Source organism: Canis aureus, chromosome 17 (genome assembly GCF_053574225.1).
Source record: "Canis aureus isolate CA01 chromosome 17, VMU_Caureus_v.1.0, whole genome shotgun sequence".
Taxonomy (NCBI): Eukaryota; Metazoa; Chordata; class Mammalia; order Carnivora; family Canidae; genus Canis; species Canis aureus.
Window position 1 is genome coordinate 61328650 of NC_135627.1, and position 27437 is coordinate 61356086.

General features: G+C 40.8%; 1 protein-coding gene across 3 annotated transcripts in view; it reads left to right on the forward strand.

Moving 5' to 3' along the window:
* Positions 1-27437, forward strand: part of ALG11 (ALG11 alpha-1,2-mannosyltransferase) — a 39867-nt gene that overhangs the window by 7394 nt on the left and 5036 nt on the right. The window contains exon 4 of one of the 3 annotated variants that reach the window (XM_077855854.1): positions 1067-2474. The exons of 1 other annotated variant lie outside the window; for it this stretch is intronic. In XM_077855854.1, the coding sequence (XP_077711980.1) occupies positions 1067-1077 (11 nt within the window). In that variant the 3' untranslated portion in view covers positions 1078-2474. Of the gene's footprint in view, positions 1-1066; positions 2475-2503; positions 5877-27437 lie in introns of those variants that run through there. One more of the 3 variants, XM_077855852.1, reaches the window with a different exon arrangement.

Here is a 27437-nt window from a genome sequence, read left to right on the forward strand (position 1 = left end):
GAATGTACATTTTAGGTTCTCTTGATACTATGATAATACTGTGGAAGATTTTATCAAGTCTTCATGCTCTTCCACTGGTCCACCAAGTAAGCTCTTTTCATTTGAGACCCTGCAGGACATGACAGTATGTAGTCAGTAATAATAGGTGATATTTATTGACAATTTACTGCATAGAAGTCACTGTTGGGATTTTTACAAGTGTTATCTGACTTAATCCTGCTTCATATATATTCTTATTTCCATTTTTTTTATATTTTTATTTTATTTTTATTTATTTTTTTAAAGATTTTATTTATTTATTCATTCATGAAAGATGCAGAGAGAGAAAGAGAGAGAGAGGCAGGCAGAGGCACAGGCAGAGGGAGAAGCAGGCTCCATGCTAGGAGCCTGACGTGGGACTCGATCTCGGGTCTCCAGGATCATGCCCTGGGCCAAAGGCAGGCGCTAAACCACTGAGCCACACCAGGATCCCTCTTATTTCCATTTTACAAATAAACTCAGGCACAGAGAGGTTTTGAACTCGTCCTTGTTCAGCCGCAGGAAGAGGTAAAGCCTGGATCATCCCTCAGACAGTCCCTGCTCTTACCTACCACAGTTTCTCTGCCCCTCCCAACCCCATCTGCGGACCAGTACAGGTTCCCGGCCTAATCTCACTCAAGGACCAAATCTGAGTTCTTGGGTGGAGCCCGGGTAGATGTATTTTGGTAAAGCTCCTCGGGTGATTTTGTTGTACACCAAAAGCTGAATCCACTGGGCTCCACACAGTACTTCTGTTGGCTCTTCTATTGATTCCCTACTCATTACTAGAATGGCCTCCCCTCCTCCTCCTGCTGAATCCCGTTTAAGTATCTGACTCACCTCCAGTGGTGGCTTTGTGCCTTCCCATGCTCGGTGTTCAGGGAAAATGGAAGAACATAAAAGTGAAGTTTCCTTTGCGAAGGCTACAGTTTATCTTCTACTCTTGTCAATCCCTGGTTGGTAGCACACGACTAAGCTTAGACATACAGCAAGAACTCTGGTTCAAACCTTCTGCACGGGGTTTGACTTCCTGTGCTTCCTTCCGCAGAGACTTACTGAGCATGCACGGTGCCAGGCTTGTGGTGGGTGCGGAGAAATGACGGGGACGCAAACTGGTGTTCAGAGACCCCCAGCTCTGCGTGTGATGCAAACCAGTTAAACAGCACTTTACTGGACAGGGTGCTAAGACCTATGTCAGGGCAAGCAGAGAAACACCTGATGTAGATTTGTGAGGTCGGAGAACAATTGCCCGAGGACATGATGTCACTTGTAAGCTGGGACCTGAACAATAATTAGAAGCCAGCCTTGCAAAAGAGGAGAATATCCAGCAGAGGAAACAGCGTTGAGACAGGTGTGACAAAGGGAGCCTTCACAGGCATGCTCAAGGGATGACGGAGGTACAGCTTGCCAAAGGAGCGGGGGGCTGGGGCCAGATCAGGTGGCCGTGTGATGCCAGTGGGAGAAGATAGACTGATTTTAAGTGTTGGATTGAAAAGCTTTCTGTTTCCTCCAGTTCACTCCGGGTGCCACGTGGAGGGGTGGATTGGTGAGGAGCAGAGAGAGCCAGACGAGGAAGGCAGGAGGGTGTGTGGGACTGCCCTGGCACCCTGATGGGGTGGGATCTGAATGTGGTAGGCGAACATGCCCGAGCGGATTCTGAAGCAGGATTGAGCAGGACTTGGTGATGAATTGGATTTGTTGGGCGAAGGAGAAAGAAGAGTTGCAGGGGACCTCCTGGTGCTTTGAGTTGGACAAGTGCGTCAGTGGTGGATGGCTTTCCCCTAGAGATGGACTCCAAGAGGAGAGGCAGCTGACGAGCCGGGCTCCTCGCACGCAGAGTTAGGTGTTGGTGGGACACGGAGGTGTGTGTGCATCCCAGTGGGCACTGGTCTAGAAGTGCCGGTGAGGGGCTTGACCTGGAAACAGAGGAGCTGGCGTCACTGTCCTGGTAGTTGCAGAAACCCCACGGATGAGTTATCTCATTGCCTGGGGAAAGTGTGCCCAGCGAGAGGAGGCCCTAGTACAAAACGCTGGAAACAAGAACGGCTCAGAAGTGGGTAGAAGCAGGAGCCAACAGAGGAGAAGGGAAGTGGAGGGAGGAGGGAAACCTGATGCTGTGATTTGAACTCCTGAGATTTTGCTTTTGATATCTTTTTACAACTTATCAGTAGCCATTAATCATATGCCTTCTTGCTCACACTGTATGGTCTTCTGCTTTGTTTCAGTGTCCGCAGTATATCTGTTTGTTATAGACTTCCACCTGCTTGTCTGTTTCAGTTAAGAACGAAAGAGCATTATTGTGAAGCTTCGAAACTAAAAAACTTTTATTTGGTACTGCGGAATTTTAATAAGCAAATTTATAGACGCAACATTTACTTAAATTTCTTATGAGTGTCTTAATATTTATAGAGGTTTCTGCTCATCCTTGTTCTTATGAACGCTCTCAAAATGTTAAAAGACTACACAGCCTTTGTTTGTTTCTCAGGAGTTGTCGAGTGTATGGCAGCTGGCACAATTATCCTTGCACACAATTCAGGGGGCCCGAAGCTCGACATTGTCGTTCCACACCAAAGAGAGATAACTGGATTTCTGGCTGAAAGCGAAGAAGACTACGCTGAGACCATGGCTCATATTCTTTCCATGTCTGAGGAAAAGAGACTCCAAATCCGAAGCAATGCTCGGGCATCTGTGAGCAGATTCTCTGATCAGGAGTTCGAACTGGCATTCCTGTCATCTGTGGAGAACTTACTTAAATAGTGCCGTATCTGTAAAAGTCAAAGGTATTTTATATAAAACAGCTAAACACCTTCATATGTTAGTGTTTTTCTAAAGTTTTTCCGTATGGTGATAAAGTCAGCCTGAGCAATGTACTCAGCAGTTTGTATATAGACAGGATATTGATTTCAATGAAAATGAAAAAAAGGCAAAATTACCTAAATGGTTTAAATGAAAAAAAAAAGTAAGATTAGTATTCTGTCTCAAATTCTGAAAAATATGAATCTGAAAGAAAAAAATGAACAGTCTTACTGTTGGTATGACCCGTCTTTTTCCGATCTGATTTGTCAAATCACTGTACTTTAGAAACCAGGAAAGAGAATTTCCCTTTAGAAAAAAAGGAAATGGAGAAAGGGAAATGGAGAGCTGACAATTAGTTGATGAGCACTTAGAATTGTTCTGCCATCTTGGAAACACAGATTTTGGTACATTTAAGTTCTAAATACTATGTGGATGACCTTCTTGAAGATGCCTAACGGTTTTCTTAAAGAGAAGAGACACTGGCAGCAGGCTGCATCGTGTTCTAAAAGCTCGCAGGGCCGAGCCAGGCGGACTGTGACCACTCCATGGCCAAGGGTCTGCTCGTGGAGGCCGGTGCTGCCCCAAATCCATCCCTGTCGGGAGCTTGGGATTTGTGAAGTAGCTTTTTGTGTAGCACTCCCGGGACACTTGTACCAATCCCTTCACAGTTCCACGTTCCCGGGGACTGGAAGTCAGCTTTAAGTCCATCAGAAGGTCTGAATGAGAACATCCTGCTAAGTTGTTCTTCTCATAATGATGATGGAGTAACCAGCTCCATCCTCCCGGTCTCTGTTAGCAGCATCATACATTGTACAAAGTGGCATTTCAAAAAGAGCCCCGGACTGGCAGAATACCTGAGCCTGACCCCACTGTCACTATTTACAAACAGCAGACCTCCTACTACTCAGGCTGCTGCTTAATCTTTTTGAAACTCCGGCTCTTCATCTATAATCTGGAGGTGGTAGTACCTGTCCTCGCTACCCCTTAGTGATTCTGAGATGGGAAGTACTTTGAAAACTATAAAAGTTTTTTTAAAGTTCCCTTTATAAAATAATTTAATTAAGAGTAACAATATATAGTAAATGTCATTTGTGATCAAGCCTCCTTATTAAAATAGTAGGACTCAAGGTAGGTTATTAAGTCAATAGCTAGGACTATGTGCTGACTTGAACAGAACGTCTGTGCTGAACGACTAGCACGGAAAGTATGCGGATGTGCAGATACGGCTACAGAGCCCCACGGCACTTGGCGTTCTCTGCATACAGAATTCGCTCCTTCTAGATCAGTGAATCGACCTCCAGCCCAGTCTGATACATCTTTGTGTTAGAGGGCATGTGAAAGAGGTCTGGTTTTCCCTCTTTCAAACTCCTCTCATTCAGTCATGGACCCAGCCAGCTCCGTCATCTATTCCCAATTCCACCTTTGACTCATCTGCAGGCCTCCTTCTGTCATCAGATCAAAAAGCAGCAAAGCAGAGCCCCAGGATGATGTGCCACCAACATAGCTTTGGGTGGAGATGGTTCAGTTTAGAAAAGAAAGACTGGTGGACATGGAAGCTGGAAGGACCTTACAAATCCTCTGGTCCAGTTTTATTTTCAACTTTACAGACCACGATTTAAAGACCTTAAGACTCCTTCAGTCTCACAAAGCTGTTTAAGGGACAAAATCAGGATTATAAGCTGGATGTTCTGACTGCAGCCCACTTGGTTTTCTTATCTTATAGTTAATCTTGGGGCAAGATTCGGCCTACCGCCCCCTGCAGTCACCTGTCTACCCTCAGAAAACCATAGGACTAAAGATAAATAGAAGTAGACTAAGCAGAAGGAAAGGATGCAGAACAGGAAAAAAAAAAAAAAAAAAAAAAGATTCTGAAATTCTGTAAAGCATTTTTAAATCCTATTTCTTCAAAATTATTTTTATTTGCCACACACATCACTGGAAACATACTTTGCATATCTCTTCACCCTCCCTATTGCTAATGTGATATTACGTGTTTTGTTTGTTTGTTTCTGGAAAGACCAATAACCGTGAAGAGTGTCAAAACAATATGTCAGCTACTGTCTGTCTGGGGAACTTCTGAGTGATTATTCATTCCTATAAAACATTGTTTTTGAATGGTCCTGTTGCGGTATATCCCGAACCCCCAACAGTGGGGATTCACATTCTTATTTGGGTTGTGCATAATAAAATACATGTTCCATGTTCTTTGATAATAATCTGTATATAATATGACTTGGATTTAATAGATACAAAATCTGTTTGTATCTATGATTTAAAGCGATTTTCATGATCTTGGGTACTTTCTCCTTATGGTACATTGGTACCCCCATGCATTCTCCCAATGCTGAATTGTTATCTACTACTAATATTTCTAAGCTCCACATGCTGCGAATTTAAAAAAAGAAAAGGAGGCAGGCAAAGGTGGAGGGAGGGAGGAAAGAAAAAGAACTTCAAGGTAAAACAAAATTGTCTTGCCTCTAGTACCCAAGAAGAATAGGTTGTCAGGTTTAATAGACTTTTTATTTTAATATTTCAGACTTACAAAAACACTGCAGAGTTTCATACACTTTAATAATTTTCAGGGCTTTTTACAAAGTCATAGACAAAATTATGAGAGTGGCCAGTATAATTGTAAATGCTTTCAGAATATTTGTGTTTAATCATGTAAATGTATCCTAGACTCCAGGACTATAATATGAGTAAGTAGAGTGTCTGCTAAATCTGTCAACAGATTTGGGTACAAGGAGAAAGTTATCCACAAGAAGTCATGCAAATTTCTAGAATCAAATTATGCCCTTGTAATTTCCCTACCTCAGCTGATTCTTTTTCCTCTGTCCTCATCCTAAGTCCAAGGCACCCTGGGCCTTAAAGAAGCATCAGTTCTAACGCTTGAGTGCTACATGCTTGCTTGGACTATACATGCTACAAGATACCTAGAAGGGAAGTTAAGAGTTGATACACCACTTAAAAAATGATCAGTTTGATAGCTATGATATATAGTTACCGAGATGCATAATTTTTTCCGAGATGCATAATTTTTAATAAAATTTATTCTAAAAACACATGCAAGTCTAATCAGTAGTTTCAACTTAACACATGCAGCTAACCTAAACCCAGAATAAAGTAATCAAGTGTGCCTCAAGAACATGATTTAGGTAATTGTGTACATAAGGTGGGTAAGGTGAATTAGGAGCTGAAGTAGGTTGGAAAACCTTGCAGATTTGTATACTTGCCACAGTGGATACTTCCTACTTGATAGCAAAGAACTCAAAATCTGAGCATGAATGATAAGGCTTGGTGGCTATTGGCTAAAGGAGACTTTAGCCAAGCATCTTGTCATTGGAGCAGACTTGATAGGTTTCTTCTTAAACATTGACCTTAAACATTCATTCTTTTTTTCTCTCTCTCTGCCTACAACTTACTGGTCTTTGGGATTTTCAGGAACTGTGTTTCATTTTCCATGCATTCAAATACTGTTGAGTGTTTGTTTAGCACACCAACAGATTTAGTGTGTCTGAACCACATAATGTTCTGAAGTAATTAAACATGCATATGCTGACCAGTAAAAGACTCTTAGAATTGATGCTCCAGTCTCTCGGGGTCCTGTGCTACCAACGTTGACATTAACACAGTGGTGAGAAATTTTTAAATATTCTGAGCCTCATGATGTGACCATGCCAAGCACTCTCCCTAAAAGAGTAGATTATAACCCTTATACGCCGAGTTGAAAGAACAGTACTTCACACACCAGGAAGATACAGGCATGAAGGGGACATTCCTCACAGTTAGGGGAATCCTGATACTTTCCCCACGTTTAATGAAATTATATCAAATGTAAAAATAATCCGACCAACACTTCATCTTTGTTTTCTTGGCTCAGCAATGTATCAATGTGCAATTTTAGCTTTATTTGTATTATAGAGCATATATTTCAAGCAGAATTCTATCACTTAGAAAGGTAACCACTCCGTCCTTCACAGCAACAACACAGTAAATGAATAAATAGCTAAACTGCAGGCATGTGTTCAACACTGGAATTGTTATAATGTGGCTCTGCTAAGCACCATTTATAAAAAGACCAGCATAAGATATAAGAACCAGGTAGAGTCTCTGCCTTTAAGAAGTCTATAATCTGTACATTTGAAGCTAGTAGAAATTAATTCAATAAAACAGTAAAATGATTTCTTGGGCATAATTAACATGACATGCCTTGATCCTCTTTGCTCAGTTACCCTACTCCCTAAGTGTCCGTGTCCACTTCAAAATAGTATATGCAATAGAACTTAAGAAATTTCAAAGTTACAGTTTTCTAAAATGGTTGATTGATTAAGTGAATTAGTTTGTACACTGTGTTTTCTATCATTGTTTTAACAAATTAGCAAACTTAGTTAAAACAACACACATTTATTAGCTTTCAGTTCTGTAGGTCAGAAGTCTAAAGTGGATTTCACAAAGCTAAAACCAGCATGTCAGGAGGACTGTGTTCCTTCTGTGGGCTTCCGGGGACGCCCATTGCCTGGCCTTTCCCAGCTTCCAGAAGCTGCCTGCATTCCATGGCTTGTGGCCCCTTCCTCCAAGCCGACAGCACCAGGCTGAGCCCCTCTCACACTGACATCTTCTGGTTCTGTCTCCTGCCTCCCTCTTCTACCATTAAACTGGCCTGTGGTTACATTGGGTCTACCTGGATAAGCAAAAATAACTTTCCCCTATTTGAGGTCAGCTGATTAGCAGCCTTAATTTCACCTGCAACCACGAAACCTTAATTCCCCTTTGCCATGAAACAATATATTCACATTGTTGGAGGTGTATTGGGAGAGGAAGGCCCTGCCTGTGACATATATTGTCCAAAAGATTCCTTGATAGAATTTTTGAAGTAAAATATTAATTTCTACATCGAATTGGTCAGTCTCATGGTCTAAACTGGGATAAAAATAAATCCCTGGGATTACTAGAAAACTCATGAATCAATGACTTGTGCTCAAACAGATGCTGCAGTTCATAGGTACTAGTCACTTATGAAAAAGTAAAATAATCACACTTGTATATTATGATGGGTTGTTGATGTTTCTCTGTTTTCTTTTTTTTTAATTTTTATTTATTTATGGTAGTCACACAGAGAGAGAGAGAGAGAGAGGCAGAGACACAGGCAGAGGGAGAAGCAGGCTCCATGCACCGGGAGCCCGACGTGGGATTCGATCCTGGGTCTCCAGGATCGGGCCCTGGGCCAAAGGCAGGCGCCAAACTGCTGCGCCACCCAGGGATCCCTGTTTCTCTGTTTTCATCAGCGATGCATACTTTGTCGTTAGATCAAGTAGAAATGCTCCCTGAACCTTCATTTAATTTTGCATATTCCTGTGTGTCTGTCCCATCTCTATGTCCTAACTTCTCTGCAGCCTTAGAGAAGCCAGGCGTCTCTTCTCTTCCTCTTTGGGAGTAGCAGGTTTTTCCAGGCACTCCACCACTTAGTTTCTCAACTCACCTTCAGATTCTTCAAAATTTCTGGAAACAAGAGGTAAAAATCAACTTTATGATATCAAAACAATGAAAAATACATATGAAAAGTAGTTCCCCTTCTCATGCCCACCCCCACGTAAGCAATTTGATGGTTGCATCTTCACCCAAGTAATGAATTATTTATTACATCAACCTGGCTTTCCAACATTGGGATAATCAGTATTATGTTTAGTTGGACTTGGACTCCACAACCTTTATTAATACCCATCTACTCTTATATTTAAAAGGAGAGGAAGAGAGAAGAGAAAAAAAAAAAAAAAGAATAAAACAGCTGCCATATAGCGAGCTCTTCCCATACACCAGTGACTGCCCTGAAGCACTTTACACATGACTATTTCATCGAATACAGCACTTCGAGGTAGACATGCTCACCATCTATTTATTTATTTTTAAAGATTTTATTTATTCGTGAGAGACACAGAGAGAGACAGGGAGGCAGAGACACAGGCAGAGGGAGGAGCCCAATGTGGGACTCGATCCCGGGACTCCAGGATCACACCCTGGGCAGAAGGCGGCGCTAAACTGCTGAGCCACCCAGGCTGCCCTCTCACCATCAATTTATAAAGAAGCTGAGGCTCAGAGAGGTTAATAAAGCTTGCCCAAGTCCTCACAGATACTGATTAGTAGGACTGGGAATTGAAATTGTATATAAGACCTCAACACTGGTATTCTTAGAAGGGAAGAAGGCAGGAGACCAAGAAAACCATCTCAATGATCCCATATTTACTTGGCGAGTAAAGAGGCTGAAGGAGATCTGATAAGAGCCAAGAAAGTATTCATCATGGGAGCCAAGGAGGCAGGAAATTTCCAGGTAGCAAGAAGCCAAATAAGATGACAAATGACAGCTGGACCTGACAACTTCAAGGTAATAGATGACTTTTGCAAGAAAGTGTGCTATGTGGCAGGAACCATCATAGAGTGGATCAAGAAAGCAAGTAGGAGGTGGGGCGCCTGGGTGGCTCAGCCAGTTAAGCCTCTGCCTTCTGCTCAGGTCATGATCTCAGGGTCCTGTGATCGAGTCCCACACCAAGCCCTCTACCTAGCGGGGAGCCGACTTCTCCCTCTCCCTCTGCCCCTCCCCCCTCACTTGTAACCTGTGTCCTCTCTCTCTCTCAAATAAATATATAAAATCTTAAAAAGAAAGAAAGAGAGCAAGCAAGCAGTAGGAGGTAAACAAGTGATGATAAGAAGCTTAAACTCCTTTGAGGGAAGCCTGGCTCTGAAAGGATAGCGTTAACTTGAGAAAATGAGGGCAATAATTTTTTGGTGTTGTCTCAAGAAGGGACAGATTTGGGCACATGTATACGCTGAGAGAAAGTAGGTAACAGACATTAAAAATATAGGAGGACAGGGGATCCCTGGGTGGCTCAGCGGTTTAGCGCCTGCCTTCAGCCCAGGGCGTGATCTTAGAGTCCCGGGATCGAGTCCCACGTCGGGCTCCCTGCATGGAGCTTGCTTCTCCCTCTGCCTGTGTCTCTGCCTCTCTCTCTCGCTCTGTGTCTCATGAATAAATAAATAAAATCTTTAAAAAAAGTATAGGAGGACAGATAATACGAACACGTTCTCTGAGAAAGCCTGGGATTCAGAGCGCCTGTGCCAGGATGTGCTTTCAGCAGGGAGACAGTTTTTTTTTTTGTCTGGGGAAGAAGTCAGGAAAAGAGAAAGCAATGAGGACTTATGTGGATAGAAAGACGTTTTGGAACCAGATAATCAAGACCATTCCATTTACAAACCACATACCAGCTCCGTGAAGTAGAGGCATGGTCCCAGGACAAGACTGAGGTGAATGGGGGTGAATATGCAGGGTGGAGGGTTTGGAGGGAAGCAAGCCAGGCATAGGATTGCCAGATACCATGGAGGACCTCATTAAAACCGGAGGGCATGCATCTGGGGTGAACCAGCAATTCAAGCTCCTATTTGTTAAGCTATCATCCCTTTGTCTTCATTCCTCTACAGTTTGAAGTATGATGTGTCTAGGTGTGAATTTATTTTCACTGTTCCTGCTTGGTTATTGCTCAGAGATCACAGTGTATGGCTTTCAATGACTATAAAAAGCTCACAGCTCTAATTGCTTTGAATATTGCTTTTCTCTGATTCTCTTCCTCTGGAACTCCTTTTAGATACACATTGGACCTTCATGACCCTTAACTCCTCTCTCACATTTCCCAATATTTTTTACTTCAAGTCTTTCTGGCAGTTACTAATTCCCTCATTAACTGCACCTATTCTGTATTTAAACTGTCATTTGAATATTAATTTCTACTAGATTCTTTTTCACTTCTGGAAGCTCTGTTTGGTTAATTATCAAATCTTCCTGCTCTTGATAGATTGGCTTTTTTCTTATGTTTTCATTCCTTACTCTAGATATTTTTAAATGTACAATTTTAATTATTATATAAATATTAAGTATTCATAGGATAATTGTATTATCTGAATTCTTTATGGTCTAATTCAGCTACTTGTTGCGCATGCTCTCTTTCATAGTGGATTCTATTTTTAGTTGTAAACTCATGTTCACCAGTGCCTTAATGACAAAATTCAACATAGCCTGGACTGAGGCTATATCCCTCCAGGATGTTACATATTTATTTATTCTAGAGACCTCAGAGTATTATGATTTCTTACTATTAATTTTAATGTTGATTTCTCAATATCCGCATTTCCAGACCATCCAAGTATTTTTTTAAGTTGACCATATCAAGCAATGAGAACAATTCTACACTGTTCATGGGCTGTAAAAATGGCACAACCGCTTTGGAAAATACCTTGGCAGGTCTTTTTTAAAGTGAAACATTCACCTACCATATGACTCAGTCATCCACTCCTATGGTTTTACTCATGAGAAATGAAATTTATGTCTACACAAAGACATACATAAATATTCACAGCAGCCTTATTTATAATAGCCAAAGACTAGAAACAACCCAACTATCAATCAACAGGTGAATATATAAATAAATTATGGTCTATCTATATAATGGAATAGTACATAGTAATAAAAAGGAATGACCAACTGATACATAGGACAACGTGGATGAATCTCAAGATTATTATCAAACAGTAGGGTTTCCAGGGAGCTTAATTGTGTTGTCCTTCAGAATCTAGGCAAAAGCTCAAGACAGAGAAGCACTTGTCTAAAAAGGATTTGTGGATCTGGCTTTTGTCTAATAAAGTGAATCCCAGTAAAATTTACAGAGGTCCACAAAATTTTTGAAAGAAATATATATGTAGAAACATAGCCAGGTTGGACCAAAAGGGACACAGATAATCCTAATTGAAATGAGTCTGCTGGACTCCAAAATTCTACTGGCAGGAAGCAGGCTGAGAAAATTCTCCCTCTTCCTTCCCTCCTTTATTTACTTCCATGATTCTAACATTCACTTGGAAAAATAAACAATAAAGACTAGAGAAAAAAAAATACTGAAAAAGGAACGTATTTAAGGGAACTAGCCCTCCCAAATAATAATTCATATTATATAACAATATATTTATAATACAATAATTAAACTAGAAAGAATAAGAATTGGAAGTAAATACATATAAAACTGTAGTATATCATAGAAGTGGCATTTCAAATTGGTAGTGAAAATGAAAATTTTCAAAAGTGTTAGAGTAGGTAAGAAGTTATTTAGAGGAAAGTAAAGTTGGAGCCACACTTTGCAGTGTGATGTGAATGAAATTCCAGAGGAATAAGTTATTTAACTAAAAAAAAAAATTAAATCATAAAAGTGCTAAAAAAAAAATCCTGGTATTGTTTCTTATCATTGATAAACATAACTAGATAAAAATGAGAAATTTCTACATGGCACAAGCTGCTATAAGAAAAATGAAAAGGCAAATAAAAAACGGGGGGAAATATTTAGAGTCATATTATAGATAAAAGATCAATTTCCCTAAAGTGCAAAAGGCTCCCCAAATCAACACAGTGTTAGTAGCCTAATTTTTTAAATGGCTAAGGCTATGAATAAAATTGTCCCCAGTGAGGAAATAAAGATGGTTCTTAAGCACATGGAAAGGCAATCTTACTCAAAAAAGAAAGGTTAATTAAAACTAACCTGAAATGTCATTTTTGAACCTATCAGTTGTGCAAGATCCAAAAGTTTGGTAACACACTAAGCAAGAAAACATGCAAGGAAACAGGCACTTCCATACTCTGTCAGTGGAAGTGTTCATAGATGTCACCTTTGTGAAGGACAACTTGACAATATCCAGCTACAAATGTACATACTCTTCGACCTAATACTTGGCTTTTCTGGGAATTTAAACTGCATGTATGCTACTATTTGTATATTATGATAGGTATGCAGACTACAATGTTAAATGATAAAAGGAAGTTGCAGGATAGCATGTGCACTATCAATCTGTTTCTATAAGAGAGAAAAAGAATACACAGTCTAGGGCAGCCCCGGTGGCATAGCGGTTTAGCATCGCCTGCAGTCCGGGGTGTGATCCTGGAGACCCGGGATCGAGTCCCACGTCAGGCTCCCTGAGTGGAGCCTGCTTCTCCCTCTGCCTGTGTTTCTGCCTCTCTCTCTGTGTGTGTGTCTCTCATGAAGAAATAAATAAAATCTTTAAAAAAAAAAAGAATACACAGTCTACATGTTGGCTTACAGATTAATAGAATTCCTCAGGAGAAGTGTGCATAAGAGGCATATTCGATTGGTTGACTCTGGGAAGCAGAATTGTGTGGTGGACGTAAAGAGATAGAAGGAAGACTACGAAAAGGGTGTAACTTCTGAATTTGAAGTCAAGTGAGTATATGCTTATTTAAAAAGTGTAAAATTTTTAAAATTCAAAGGACTCCAAGTTTTAGAACTAATAAGAGAGTTCAGCAAGGTTACACAGGATACAGCATCAATAGCGTTCTATCCACTAGCAGTAGCTAAGTTGAAACAGTAAAAGAAAAACAACCCCATTAATAATGACAACAGCAACAACCACCAAGTTAAATGGTACCTCTATCATGATTAAAACTACAAAAATGCTAAAGGATATTTTAAGAAAAGACATAAAGAGATGCAGAGCTATACTATATTCATGGATGTTCAGCTATATGGTCATAAAGATGTCAAATGCTTTAAATCAATCAACAAATGTAATGCCATTCTCCTCAAAATTCCAGCAAAGCTTTTCATGACATTTTACAAGTGGAAGATGTATATGGTAAGTAAAGGGCAACAATAGCTAAGATAATTTTGAAGAAAAGGATAAGGAGACTAGAAGCAGGTATGGGAATAGCCCTACCAGATGCCAAAAGTTATGGTAAAGGCACAGTAATTTAAGAGAATATCACTCATTCAGAGATAGGAAACAATCCCAATGGGAAAGAATGGAGAGCCCAGAAACAAACCCATGTGTGTAGTAAAACTTAATCTCTATAGCTAGGTTTCTGAGACTATGGTCCAAGTCTCAACAACAGCATTTTTAACTTTCTACCAATGCTTCATTCAGGCATCTAGATAAGACCTACTTACGTATCATCATCATCATATCTTGGTTGTTCCTTATCTACTTCAATGCCAAAGGCCATTTCCACATTCCCCTCATCTTCTTTAGGAAGCTATTGTTTTAATGTTCCCACTGTTAAAGAAATAACAGATTAAAGCATCCCAGCCTATATGCATGATGAGAGGTTTATACCCCAAATCCTGTACTGGATAACAACCATGAAGGTAAAACTTTTGAATTATTTCCATTAAAACAGAAAATATGTCAGGTTTTTTTTTTCCCCCCTGTATAACTTCAACCTTGGTGCAATCAAGAGCAATGCTGAGACAGATTTCCTTAAAATCTAAAAAACATAAAGAGTTCACAAAAGAATTAAAAATGCCGGCTTCTTTTTTTTTTTTTTTAATTTTTATTTATTTATGATAGTCACAGAGAGAGAGAGAGAGAGAGAGAGAGAGAGAGAGAGGCAGAGACACAGGCAGAGGGAGAAGCAGGCTCCATGCACTGGGAGCCCGATGTGGGATTCGATCCTGGGTCTCCAGGATCGCGCCCTAGGCCAAAGGCAGGCGCCAAACCGCTGCGCCACCCAGGGATCCCAAAAATGCCGGCTTCTTAAGTTGACTTTAAAACCATGTAGATCTAGCCTTCTTTTGCTGCTCACTTTAGGAATGTTGCTAAATATGTTTACATTACTTAGCTTTTCCAGAATAAACCACCGCCTAACTTAGTGGTTTAAAACAGTAACCATTTGTTTAGGTGACTCTTCAGCCGTTAGGCAGTTTGGGCTGAGCTGAGCTGGTTGACTCTTCCAGTCTCGGCTGGCCCCAGCCAAACGTGTTCAGTCACTTGCCAGGCCAGCTGGAGGACGGCTGGCCTACTCTGGCCTCTCTTGGGATGGCCTGTCTCTCTTTTCCACATGGCTTCATTTTCCAGCAGGCCAATTGGAGCTAGTTGAGAGACAGGGTTCAAAAAAAAAAAAAAATTGCAGTATCTCTTTGAATACTCAGATTTGGCACACCACCATTCTATTCCATCCTACTCATGCACACAAATCACTAAGGCCAGTTGAGATTCAAGGGGAAGGGGAAAAAAGCCATTTAATGATGGAGGAGCTGCAAAGTCGTATTGCAAAGGGCAGGAATACAGGGAAGAGTGAAGACTGTGCTCATTTTGGTAACCTATCAGAATCTGCCTCTCCCACATGCACTCTGCAACCATCTGCTTCCTAGGGGTCTAAACTGTGTTTCATGTTGGTCTCCAGGAAAAAAATCCTACCCACTGCTAACAAGTGGGATTAGAAATAGGAACTTTTCTCCAATGATGAAATGAAAAACAAAGTGTGCCTATTATTTTGTCTTTTGGTAAACTGACCATTTAGGTACATATCTACAAGTAGGAATTTATTTTTAATCAATATGTGTCACCCCAAATCACAGCCTATATCATTTCCTACAGTACATTATAAAATAAATGAATTGATTGATATAGCTCATCTAGGAGGTAGCCTGGGTAATTAATAGGAGCCTCAGTATTCCACCTGCTGTGGGAATCATAGTTTTTGTTTTCCTGTTTTAGGAAGACAGTTTTAGGAGGCTTTTATTTTTTGCTTAACAGGATAGAAGAAAGAATGAATAGCTAACTATAGAAATGTAAATCAGCTGTTATCAGGATGTGCATCTCTGATGTTACCAAGGCAACTATGTGGCCTGAAAACTTATACAAGAAAAATGGAGGTTACCTTCCCACCAAGGATTCCCTTGGAGTGGTTAAACTGCAAACAAAATTACTGACCTGAATGAGTTATGCACACATAAAAAAAAATACTTGTCCTTATCTAAAGAGTGTAGCTTATACTAGTAAAAGTCGTTGAAAAGGATTTTACAAAGTCTTGCTATTTTAAACTTAAAGTGAGGATAAATTAAATAGGTAGTTGATAAAGTTTCATTTTTTTAATGGAATGCAGGGTTAGAAGCATTAAAGCAATTTATTTTCAAGGAGTTGGAAGTTTAAGCTAAAGAATGTTGAAGGACGTGAATCGTGCTTAAATGTATGCCCAATAGCTAATCCCTGAAAGCCTTTATAAACTGCCTATTAGACTTGCAATCAAAGTTATTAAAACTTACACATGCAGGAAGTCTTCATGAAGATTCTACATGGTCATAAGAATTATTTTTCACATTATAATTTCCCTATCCAACTTGATGCCAATATGAATATGGGTAATCACATGCCTTTACATAAAGTAATACTAAAAACATGCTACAGTTTTATGTTCATTCATAAAGACGATGGCCACCTGCTAAGTTCTAGGCATGAGGGAGAGACAGGTGAAGCTGGGTGGTAATCAAGACAAAGCTTTCGTAAGCTTATGGTCCAGTGGGGAAGAAAGATAATAAGAATAGGTAATTAAAGGGAACTTTATTTCTATGATCAGAGAATCACAGTGTCTTGTGGGGTATGTGAGGCCAAACCTAGAGGCATAACATGCTCAGATCTTTCTTAATCATTTAAACAGTGGCTTCCCATCAGTGGCACACAGGCAGTAGTTTGAGATCCAGGTTTATCATAGCAATTACTAAAAATTCAAGTCAACTCCTGCATCTTTTTATGACATGAACTTAAATAAAGTGATGAAATGTCACTATTTCATGCACTGAACAAACATTTGAGCATGAATGAATCTGAGCATGAGACTGAATATGAAATTGTCAGAATCAGCTAACAAACTTGAGGACTTAGTAGAATTTTTTTGGATTAAAGAGAAGCATGTAGAGTTACAGGGTCTTCCACTCATTCATGCAAAAGAGCACATAAGAATCAATGTTATTCCAGACCCCTTTACAAAGAAAGCCCTGTCGGGTGGTACAGGGAAAAGCACTGAGAGAAGGGTAACCGCCCATGACACCTAGTGACAGAAATGGTAGTTTGCAGGAGGAATTATCCTGGCAGAAGGAGGCAGGGATTCTAAACAGGGAGAGCCGGTGGAGGAGTATCTGCTAGTGGGGAAGGGCTGGCCAACCTGGCATTGCGATGGGCCAGGCCCATCGTCACAGAGAGACTGGATTTTATCCTGAGGGTAAGAGGGAATCTTTTGAAGGATTTTAAGCCGAAAAGGAATTTGATCTGTTTTAGGAGGATTATCTGTTGGGGGTACAGATGGTTGAGGTAACATAAGAAAAGATGACCAGGAACAGGAAGTCAAGAGGCCAACAGCAGTTAGAGGCAGAGCACAGCTGGACTGGGAGGGGTGTCAGCACCCCAGCAGGTTGCAAAGGAAAACATCTGCCCTCGGCTTTAAAGGCACCTTTGGAGGCAAATTCCTATATCCAATCTCAGGTTGGTCAGATAAATTGCTCGTATATGCCCAATGTAAAACCATCCATGGAAAAATACAGTAAGTTTGTGAACTAATTAATTTGGCATGACAGACCAAATGAAGAGTTTTCTATAACTCTGAGAAAAACAGGAGCATATGCAAGAAGAAACCAAGTATGTCACCACCTCCGTGTCTTGAAAGGTGAGTGCCATCCTTCACACCTGGCCCTGTGGTCCCAGGGCTTGGCTTCCAGGCCAAGCCAGGTCAGCCCATAGCTTCCTCCTCACTGCCTCCAGCGCCACCCTTAGGGACAAGGCTTATTATTTTTTTTTTTTTAAGATTTTATTTATTCATGAGAGACACAGAGAGAAGCAGAGACACAGGCAGAGGGAGCAGCAGGCTCCCTGCGGGGAGCCTGACATGGGACTTGATCCCAGGACCCCGGGATCACGGCCTGAGCCGAAGGCAGAAACGCCCAACCACAGAGCCACCCAGGTGAGGGACAAGGCTTTTATCCCAGGACAGAATAGAAGGGGGCAAATGGACAAAACACTGCTTTCTGTAATCTGAAAGTATTATAAAGAGTCTCAAGGGGGGGATCCCCGGGGGGCTCAGTGAGTGAGCACTGCCTTCAGCCCAGGACGTTCAGGACGTTCTTGGAAGATGCAGCTTTCACAAAGATTTCACAAAGGTTGCGAAGTTCAGGCTTCACCAACTGGCAAACTCCCTCTTGGGTGGTAGGTACCTTCATTATTCTCAGGGTGGTACATAGTTTTGTATTGTTCTTTAACTTGGTAAGTATCTGTCAGCCTCCGTGTACCTCGTTTGTATCTCTGCCTCTTCGCCACCACAATTTCACACGTTCCCTAACCTTGCGCCTGTGCACATACCTGCCTGCCTAAGGCGGCCTTACTTGTCGCAGGGCATACCCGCATGCCTGACCAAAGACCAGATCCCCCTGTGACATGAATCCCTCAAACTTTTGAAAAGGATGGTTGGCTTCCCATAAAGTAAACACAAGGATAATCTTGCTAAAAATCAGAGGCAAAAAAAAAAAAAAGAACAAAAGGAAAAAGCCAAGAAACTATATTGTGATGTACTTTCATTGCCTATAGAATAGTGATTTGTTGAATAGCTCTCAGAAATACACTGTCAGGTAGAGCTAAGCAGTACCAGCTTATCATCTACAAAGCCAGCTTCCCTACTTATTTTCAGCAGTTGTCAACTGACCACATTAAAGAAAATTACTCCACTCTTTTCGGAAGTTCAAGTCTTTTGTTAGTGGCATTTCGAACAGGCTTGGACACAGCAAATCGGTTTCTGACGAGGCTGAGACCTCCCCAGCCCTCTCACCAGGCCTAAGGTATTTTTATACCCTTTCTGCATTTCCAAGTCTCTGACAAAATCCCCCAGGGGCCTGGTTATGTTCTTAAAAATAAACTGCATACCCAATTCTCCTTCGCTGGCAGAAAATGAACTACTTGTTAGATGTGCTGCAGCCAACGTGCTCATTAAAGTTCCTGGGGCTTCCTGCCGCCACCGTCTTCTATTTTCTGGAACGCCTTCGGTCACGATCCCTGGGCCACCTGAAGAGGAGACTGTGTTACTGAAAATAAAAATGCTTCATTTGAATTCTTCTAAAATCACAGAATGTGAGAGCCTTGGCGGTGACCTAATCCCACCCCTCCTGTTACCACTAAGAAAACGGTGATAGAGAAAAAGTTTAGTGACTTATGTCACATCACGTGGCTGATGTGTAGGAGAATCACTTGTTTGCTTTGTAAAGTGGCCACTTTGGTGTGTTAAATTTTCTATTCTACTTGATTATTTTAAACTGGTCTTATTGTCTCCTTGGCATAGGACGGATTACATTGTATCTTGTTTGCAAGCCCTTTCTTGCAAGTTTGAGGACTTCAGTGGTTCGTAATGCTATCATTGTAAGTCATATTTCAATGTATAAAATGGGTATAGATTTTAGCTCTCTCCTAACCTCATGTTATCAAGAGGAACACAGGAAATAGATAATAAAATTCCCCATCACCTGTAAAAAGAACACCCAGATGTTGCTCTCAACTCCTGTGCAAAGACTATGCCAGAAGCTCAAATGTAAACAGAGGAATTTAGTTTTAAAATATCATCATATTCTAAACACTCTTAACATTTAAATAGCACATTGGCTTACAAAGCAATTTTATGTGTATTTTTGCACTGCTAACTATAAGTCTTTTTTTTAAAAGATTTATTTATTTATTTATTCATGATAGACACAGAGAGAGAGAGAGGCAGAGACACAGGCAGAGGGAGAAGCAGGCTCCATGCAGGGAGCCCGACGCAGGACTTGATCCCAGGACTCTAGGATCGTGCCCTGGGCCAAAGGCAGGCACTAAACAGCTGAGCCACCCAGGGATCCCCTACTAACTATAAGTCTTATGGGATAGCTAGTATGTTAATTTGGATTTTATTGACGGAAAAACCCCTCCAAGAAATTCCAAGGAACTAATTGGGCTAGCATGGGAGGCAAGTCAAGCCAACTGCCCTTCCTTAGACAATCCCCCTCACTGCAAGGAAAGTGGGGTTCTACATCTTTTCTCTTTTATATTCTCATACCCGGGATGGTCAGTTGTCTAGGATAACTAGCAGGCAAGGTTCTCAGGAGGTGAGGGAGATACCAAAATAATATCTTTGAAGGCATTGATACCAAATCTATAGGGATGGTATTGAAAAGGGAACTAGGGAGTCAGGGTGAGTGCCAGCAACACAGCTGCATCTGAGGCCTTGTCTCCTCTGTGGGCAACTTTGACTGACTGAGTGTAGATTCCCTTGCAGGCATAGCGGAGCAGGTGGAGGTAGTGTTACCCGCAGCCATCAGCTCCAGCAGTCTGAGGAGCTCGCACATCCCACTGTCTCCCATTCCCTGCAGCAGCACCAGTATCTTGAATGAACAGCTTTGGGTATGAGAAAATAACTCATTAATTTTAAAGTAAAATGCAATAACTAATTGCACCAAATGGTTCTTAGGAAATCTGGAGGTAGTCTATCTGTTGGTACACTCGGAAACACAGAAATTATCACCTCCTCCTAATACAGATTGTTCAGGCTGAGTGCTTGTATCCAACCTCCCCCCAAATTCCTATGTTGAAACCTAATGCCCAACATGATATAGTGGGAATCTTTGTGGGGGGTGATGAGGTCATGAGGGTGGAACCCTTGAGAATGGACTTAGGGCTCTTTTACAAAAGAGCCCCCACAGGGCTGCTAAGTGAGGACATAGAGGAAACATGGCAGTAGGCCCTCATCAGACACCAGGTCCGTCAGCGCCGTGATCTTGGGCTTTCCAGCTTCCAGAACTGTGAGAAGTAAGTGTTTGTTGTTTATAAGCCCCAGAGTTAAGGGCGTTTTGTTATAACGGCCCAAACGAACTAAGATATAGATCGTAACTTAGAAGGCCAAAATTATAAACAGGCTTAAAAATTGTTTCATTTTTATTATTAACATGTGAGAGACTAGACAGTATATCTAAATGTTAACAAATATTAGTGACAGGAACGGACAAATTCCTTGAGGCAACTCTGAGCATTTGACTTCAGTTTCAATGGAAGTGCAATCAGTTGTTATCTTTTTTTTTTTTTTTTTTAAGATAGATTTATTTATTTGAGAGACAAATGGAGTAAGAGTGGGTTGGGGCTGGCAGTGGGAGACGGAGAGAGAAACCCAAATAGACTTCACACCAAGCACAGGACTGGATTTCACAACCCTGAGGTCAGACCTGCGCTGAAACTAAGAGTCGGCCACTTACCCAACTATGCTACCCACACAGCCCCAGTTCTGTTATCTTCTTCTTTTTTTTTTTTTTTTTAACTCGCGACCCCTGGTTTACAAGACCAGTGCTCTAAGCCCTGAGCTATAGGGCCTCGCGGGCGCTTGTTATCTTCATTTTTATTTTTTATTTATTTTTTTTTTTTTTTAAAGATCTATTTTTTTAATTTTTATTTATTTATGATAGTCACAGAGAGAGAGAGAGAGAGGCAGAGACACAGGCAGAGGGAGAAGCAGGCTCCATGCAGGGAGCCCGACATGGGACTTGATCCCGGTTCTCCAGGATCACACCCTGGGCCAAAGACAGGCGCTAAACTGCTGAGCCACCCAGGGATCCCCAGATTTCATTCTTTTTGATGGCTAATACTCCATTGTGTATAAATACCATATCTTCATCCATTCATCAGTCGATGGACACTTGGGCTGTTTCCCTAGTTTAGCTATTGTAGATAATGCTCCTATAAACATTGGGGTGCTTGTCTCCCTTTGAATTAGTATTTTGGTATTCTTTGGGTAAATGCTTGTGGTATTATTACTGGATCATAGGGTAGCTCTATTTTTTACTTTTTGAGGAACTTCCATACTGTCTTCCATAGTGGCTGCACCAGTGTGCATTCCCACCAACAGTGCAAGAGGCTTCCCCTATCTCCACATCCTGGCCAACACCTGTTTTTCTCCTGGTGTTGATTTTAGCCATTCTGACAGGTGTGAGGTAACATCTCATTGTAGTTTTTTTTAAGATTTTATTTATTTATTAATGAGAGACACAGAGAGAGGCAGAGACACAGGCAGAGGGAAAAGCAGGCTCCCTGTGGGGAGCCCAATGTGGGACTCGATCCTAGGACCCTGGGATCATGCCCTGAGCTGAAGGCAGATACTCAACCACTGAGCCACCCAGGTGCCTCTCATTGTGGTTTTGATTTCCATTTCCTGATGATCAGTGATGTTGAACATCTTTTCATGTGTCTGTTGGCCATCTATCTCCTTTGAAAAAATGTCTATTCATGTCTTCTGCCCATTTTTTAACTGTATTATTCATTTCTGAATAATGGGTGTTGAGTTATATAAGTTCTTTATATATTTTGGAAACTGACCCTTTATCAGATGTGTCGTTTAGAAATATCTTCTCCCATTCCATAGGTTGCCTTAGAGTTTTGATTGTTCCTTTACTCCATTTTCTAATCTGTAACTTCATTTTTTATATATAAACTCTGGTTTTTCAAAAATTTATTTTGTTGTATCATTATACAGGATCTGATTTCACAGTTTTTCCCAAATTGTAAACCAATTGGCCTAGCAGCATTTATTTGATTGAGCCTTCCTTTCCCATTGACTTGTGATGTCACTTTCAACATACACTAAATCATTATCCATCCTAGAGTTTGTTTCTAAACCATTTCTTCTTTTCACTGCTTTATCTATTCTGGTGTTCCTATCATCTTGTTTTATAATTTATAGAATATATATTGATATTTGAAAGTGTATATACCACTTCACTGCTTTTCTTTTCTAAATCTGTCTGCTTAAGAGTCTCCAAGATTCTCCAATCTGCCATGATGTCCCCATCTTTTTGTGGTTTTGATGATTTTGATTGAAATTGGCAACATATGATATATTTATTTGGAAAGAATATTTCTAATATGTGTTATTTCTCCCCATTTATTCAAGTGATCTTTAAATACCTCAGTAAGTTTTTATAGTATTCTTCACATGCTCAGCATAATCTTTATAAAGTTTATTCCTAATCATATATGTACATACACACACATTCACACACATTTGCTGTTGTTACTGGAGATGAGATTTGAAAACCAAATGACAAAAATACCTGCAATTCATATTACAGGTAAAGCTTTAACTTAAAGAGTCTTATAAAGGATAAAACAAATGCCATTTTCAGTGGATAAAAGAATGAAGGATGAGAACACATAATTCACAAGAGACATGGATGGTCAAAACATATGGAAAAGTTTTTTTTCAACCTGAATTATAATTACAGGAATGCAGACAAGTTAAAAGACCATTTTCAGTATCAAACTGAAATTATTTTAATAATAAAAAAAAGAGGCAGCTATTTCTTTTGAGACCTACAACTTGCGATCTCTTCCCAGCAAACTGAAGCAAAGAATAACTTTGGAATTCATCACTTTCACTCAGGCCGCCAAGGGCTCCCTGTGGCCAGATCCATAGACTGTTACTCAACCCACCTCACTTGGCCTTTCTCTTTAGTTGATGCTGCCAACTCTGTATCTCCTTCTAGAACTTTCTCTCCTCCTTTGGCTTCACTCTCTCTGGATCTCTCCAAAACTTGTCTAAACATTGCTAAGGTCTGTCCTAAGCTCCGTTTTCTTCTCACTCTAGTTCCTCTGCCTAGGCATTTTTGACCATCTCTAAAGTGATTATAATACCTTGTGTATGCTAAGGAAACCCTGATTTGCCCCAGAGCTTTGGTCTCACACAACTAACATCTTCTAAGCATCTCCAGCTGAGGTTCATAAAGACCTAAATCCCCATCTGTCCCAAATCTAGAGTGGGATCCTATGTCTGCTGACCTCCCTCTGTGTGATGTGTGTACCTATTTGGTTGGTGACAGCTTCATCCATCTGAATTAGAAAACTGGGAGGATCCTTGACCTCCTTCTCTTCCTCAACCCTGACACTCAGTGGTTCACACTTGGGATCTTTCTCACCACACTTCTCTGGCCAGTGCACCTGTCATTTCCCACCTGGACTGTTATCCTCCCGCCTGCAGTCCTGCTACTCCACATCATCCTGACACTGTAGCCAGCACGATCTTTCTCCATCACAGATAGAATTTAATTCCCTTTGATTGAAAGTCATCACACAGGATAAAGCCCAAGCTCTTTAGCATGCCAAGCTCTGCAGGAGTGGGCTCCTCCCTGACTCTAGCCAGCTGGCACTCTAATGATGATTAGTATTTGGACTCAGAAAACATGTTTTCTGCCTCCTTTCTTTGACTCAGGACACATGGTGATGTCGAGGGCCGACCCAGTTTTCATTCATCTTTGAGATCCCTACCATGTAGCACAGTCTAAGCACATGGGAGATTCTCATAAGATGTCTGCTGAACTGAATACAGGTTTTTCCAGATGGAAATGAGGTGAAATATATTATTCCAGGAAGAAGACACAGAGCCAAGCCAGGGTGTGTAAATGCTCACACAGCTGTTAGAGCGAGGGTTGCTCCAGGAGGCTATATGGATCCCGTCATCAGTGGTAGGGAAGAGGGGTGCTGGTCACCACAGGATCAGGCCCCACAGCATTCAATAGGACACTATGTGGAATGGACTATGGGGAATCCTGCAGGTATTATCCAAAAAAAAAAGTTGAAGTAGAAGAATAATATAATGAGATAACTCCAGCAGCCATATAGAGAATGAAGGAGAAAATATTAGAGAAAAGGACACGTAGGAGAATAAGGCAGTACAATGAGGTACAGAGCATTTATTAAGCACATACTATGTGCCAGGTACTGCATATATCAAGTTTTGCTTTAGTCCTCACAATAAGCCTGTGTGGCAAGTACTATCATCCCCGTTCCTAGGAGGAAGCTGAGATTCAGAGCATTGTCATCACTTGTAAAAGGTCACACAATCAGAAAGTAGCGGTGCCCGCTGGAATCCAAACTCCCATCTGCCTCCAAAGTCCATGCATTCACTACCACACCATATCGCTGCGGACAACAGAGCCCCAGACCAGGGGCCGAGGGAGCGAAGGAGGAGGAGAGCCCACCCTGGCTGTGCAGCAGGAACTCTCGACCCGCTGCTGGCAGTACCCGAAATAAAGGATCGATGGGAAGGACGAGCTCTGAAATTCAACTGGACAGATGCTGAGTCTGCAAGGCCAATGGGATTTGTCCATGGAGGCTTCCAGCAGATAATGAGAAAAGTGGATGGCATGGAGTGGCTGGCTGGGGGCAGCTCAGAGCAAGAGCAAAGGGCTGGGTCTCTGGTGGCAGAGGAGCCGGGGTAGGTGACAATGGGGTTGCAAGTGAGTGAGGAGGGAGGCTGTGACGGATTGCTGATAAAACATTCCTTCTCACTTACGGCTTTCGAGGGGCACAATACGTACCTGTCTCTGGACAGCAGAGCTCTTCAAATGCTTTGTCTGTATAATCTTCATATTCCTTCACACATTTATATTCCTTAAGCTTCATGCCATTCTCAAAGGTCAAAGTTTCATTTTGCACACCCACTGCCTAAAGCAATACCACAGTGTTCGACAACAAGCCATATTTTGATAAAAAAAATATGTTGAAAAATGTTTTTGCATTCCCAGTAATAAACAGTTACCAAGACATACGGTACATATGCAATATATGTATATTAAACAAATAAGTTAGTAGCATTTTAACTGGAATGATGTTTGAACAAGATAGAAACGGGTGTGTTTATTTCTTCTCCTTGTCAGTAGTGACAATCACATAATGATCATATGGCAACTTGATTTTAACCAGACTTCCTGTCTTCGATGTTATTCTGCGGCAGTTCCGTTCTATAGAACGCTCAAAGTTATCTCACCTTATAGAACGCCCTGCTTTAAGTGTACAATGTTCCCACTGGGTCCCGAAAACTGCTCCTAATACCCCATAATCAACACTAAAATGATCATTCTGTTTCAAGCACATCAAAGCATCAAGTAACCAAGGGTGAACACCCCGGCAGATAAAACGTTTTGACTCCATTCCTTTATACGATCAGGCCTACCTCAGTGCCTGGTTTCATAGAAGGACTGTGGATGTACCACCCCAACCAGAAACAGGCCCCCTCCGACCCTCCTAGGCCTGGGATGCTAAGATGCCTAAGGCTTAAAAGAGAGGTGAGAGTCAACAACCACCACTCAAAGAAGCCTCTGTGTGGCAAAATGGTACAACAAATCTTAAAGGTAAGCAGGGCACAGAGGATTTTTAGGGCAGTGGATCTATTGTTCATGGTACTGTAACGGTGAATATGTGTTGTTACGTCAAATCCCACAGAATGTATACCAAGAGTGAGCCCTAATGTGAACTATGGACTTTGGTTGATTACGATGTGTCCATCTGAATTTACCAGTTGTAACAAATGTTCCATCCCAGTGGGGGTGGGGGATGGGGGTGGGTGGGGAGCTGTGCATGTGAGGGGACCAGGTATAGATGGAAAAATCTCTGTACCTTCTGCTCAGTTTTGCCATGAACCCAAAACTACTCTAAAACATGAAGTCTACTCAAAACAAAAAAAATCTAAAAGAAATGATAACATTAAAAAATGTTTAGCTAATGAAGGACATGAAAGAAAGAAATTGAGTATCAGATGTGATACAGAACCTATATGTCCACACACATAACTTTTGGTAATTTAAAAGGCAAAGTTAGAGAAGGTGAAATGGTAACACAAACCAGTTGATTTTGGTATTTGTTAGCAGGTCTGGTAAGAAGTGGGATTAAAAGGGATGTTGAATACGAGTAATAAAATGAGACTTGAGTCTACTGTATTCGTGCATTTATCACTGTGTCAATGAGAGCTCAAGTGTATAATTGAGATTCATCCAAAGACCAACACAAAATTGTCAATAGCTAATTAAGACCTAAGATAAATGTGCATGGTTTCAGGGTATCCGCTCAATTTTTTTAGTAAGTATATTGGTTGTTGACTACAATTAAGTCTTCTATTTTAATTTGGCAATAAAGGAGAAGTTAATATTATGAAGAAAATAATTATTTTATAAAAGAAAAGTAAATTAAATTGGAATAATCCATATAAGGGAATTATCTCAATGAAAAAAAGAATGGAAGGATAAAAAGCATTTTGGAAGACTCCTTTGAACCAGAGATCCTTCTAGGAACATTTAAGAAAATTCTCCCTATGGCCAGTGGAAAAATTTCATTAAATGTGCTATTAAGACATTCGTTTTTTTTAGACCTGTTAATGGAAATAAATACTTCATGGCATACCTCTTCCTCTTGGAGGGTGTTTTCATCAGAAGTACATTGGTTTAAACCAATTTCAAGCTTCACCCCTCTCTAGAAGAAAGCAACGAAAATAGTGTTAGCTTAGCAATCCAATAAAAATGCTAAAATTACAACTCCTATTTGACATTACAGATACTTAAAACCACTAGTCAAACATCACAAAATAAGGCAATTCCATAAAATAGTAGAGGGAAAAATCCTGTAGGCAACCCGGATTGCAAGGTGGGAACCCCCCCAAAGAGTCATTTAATACGACACTGCAAGACAAAATATTTATTACCTTAACTGTACAGTTTTGTTCTGGAATTTTATTTTCCTTAATGTTCTGAACTCTAATTTGTTTCAAGTCTCTTTCAATGTCCTGCAAGTTTAGAGAAAAATTAATATCTAGCATTTAATATTGATCAAACTGATAGTTTCACAATCCCTGAATTCACAGCATGGTCTGTTTATATAACTTGACTTCTGGATTGGATCTGATGATTAATTTGAGAATAAAAACATGCCTTTGTTAAGGAAAGTTAATAATAATTCACTAAAAACTTGGACACAGCATCCATTAA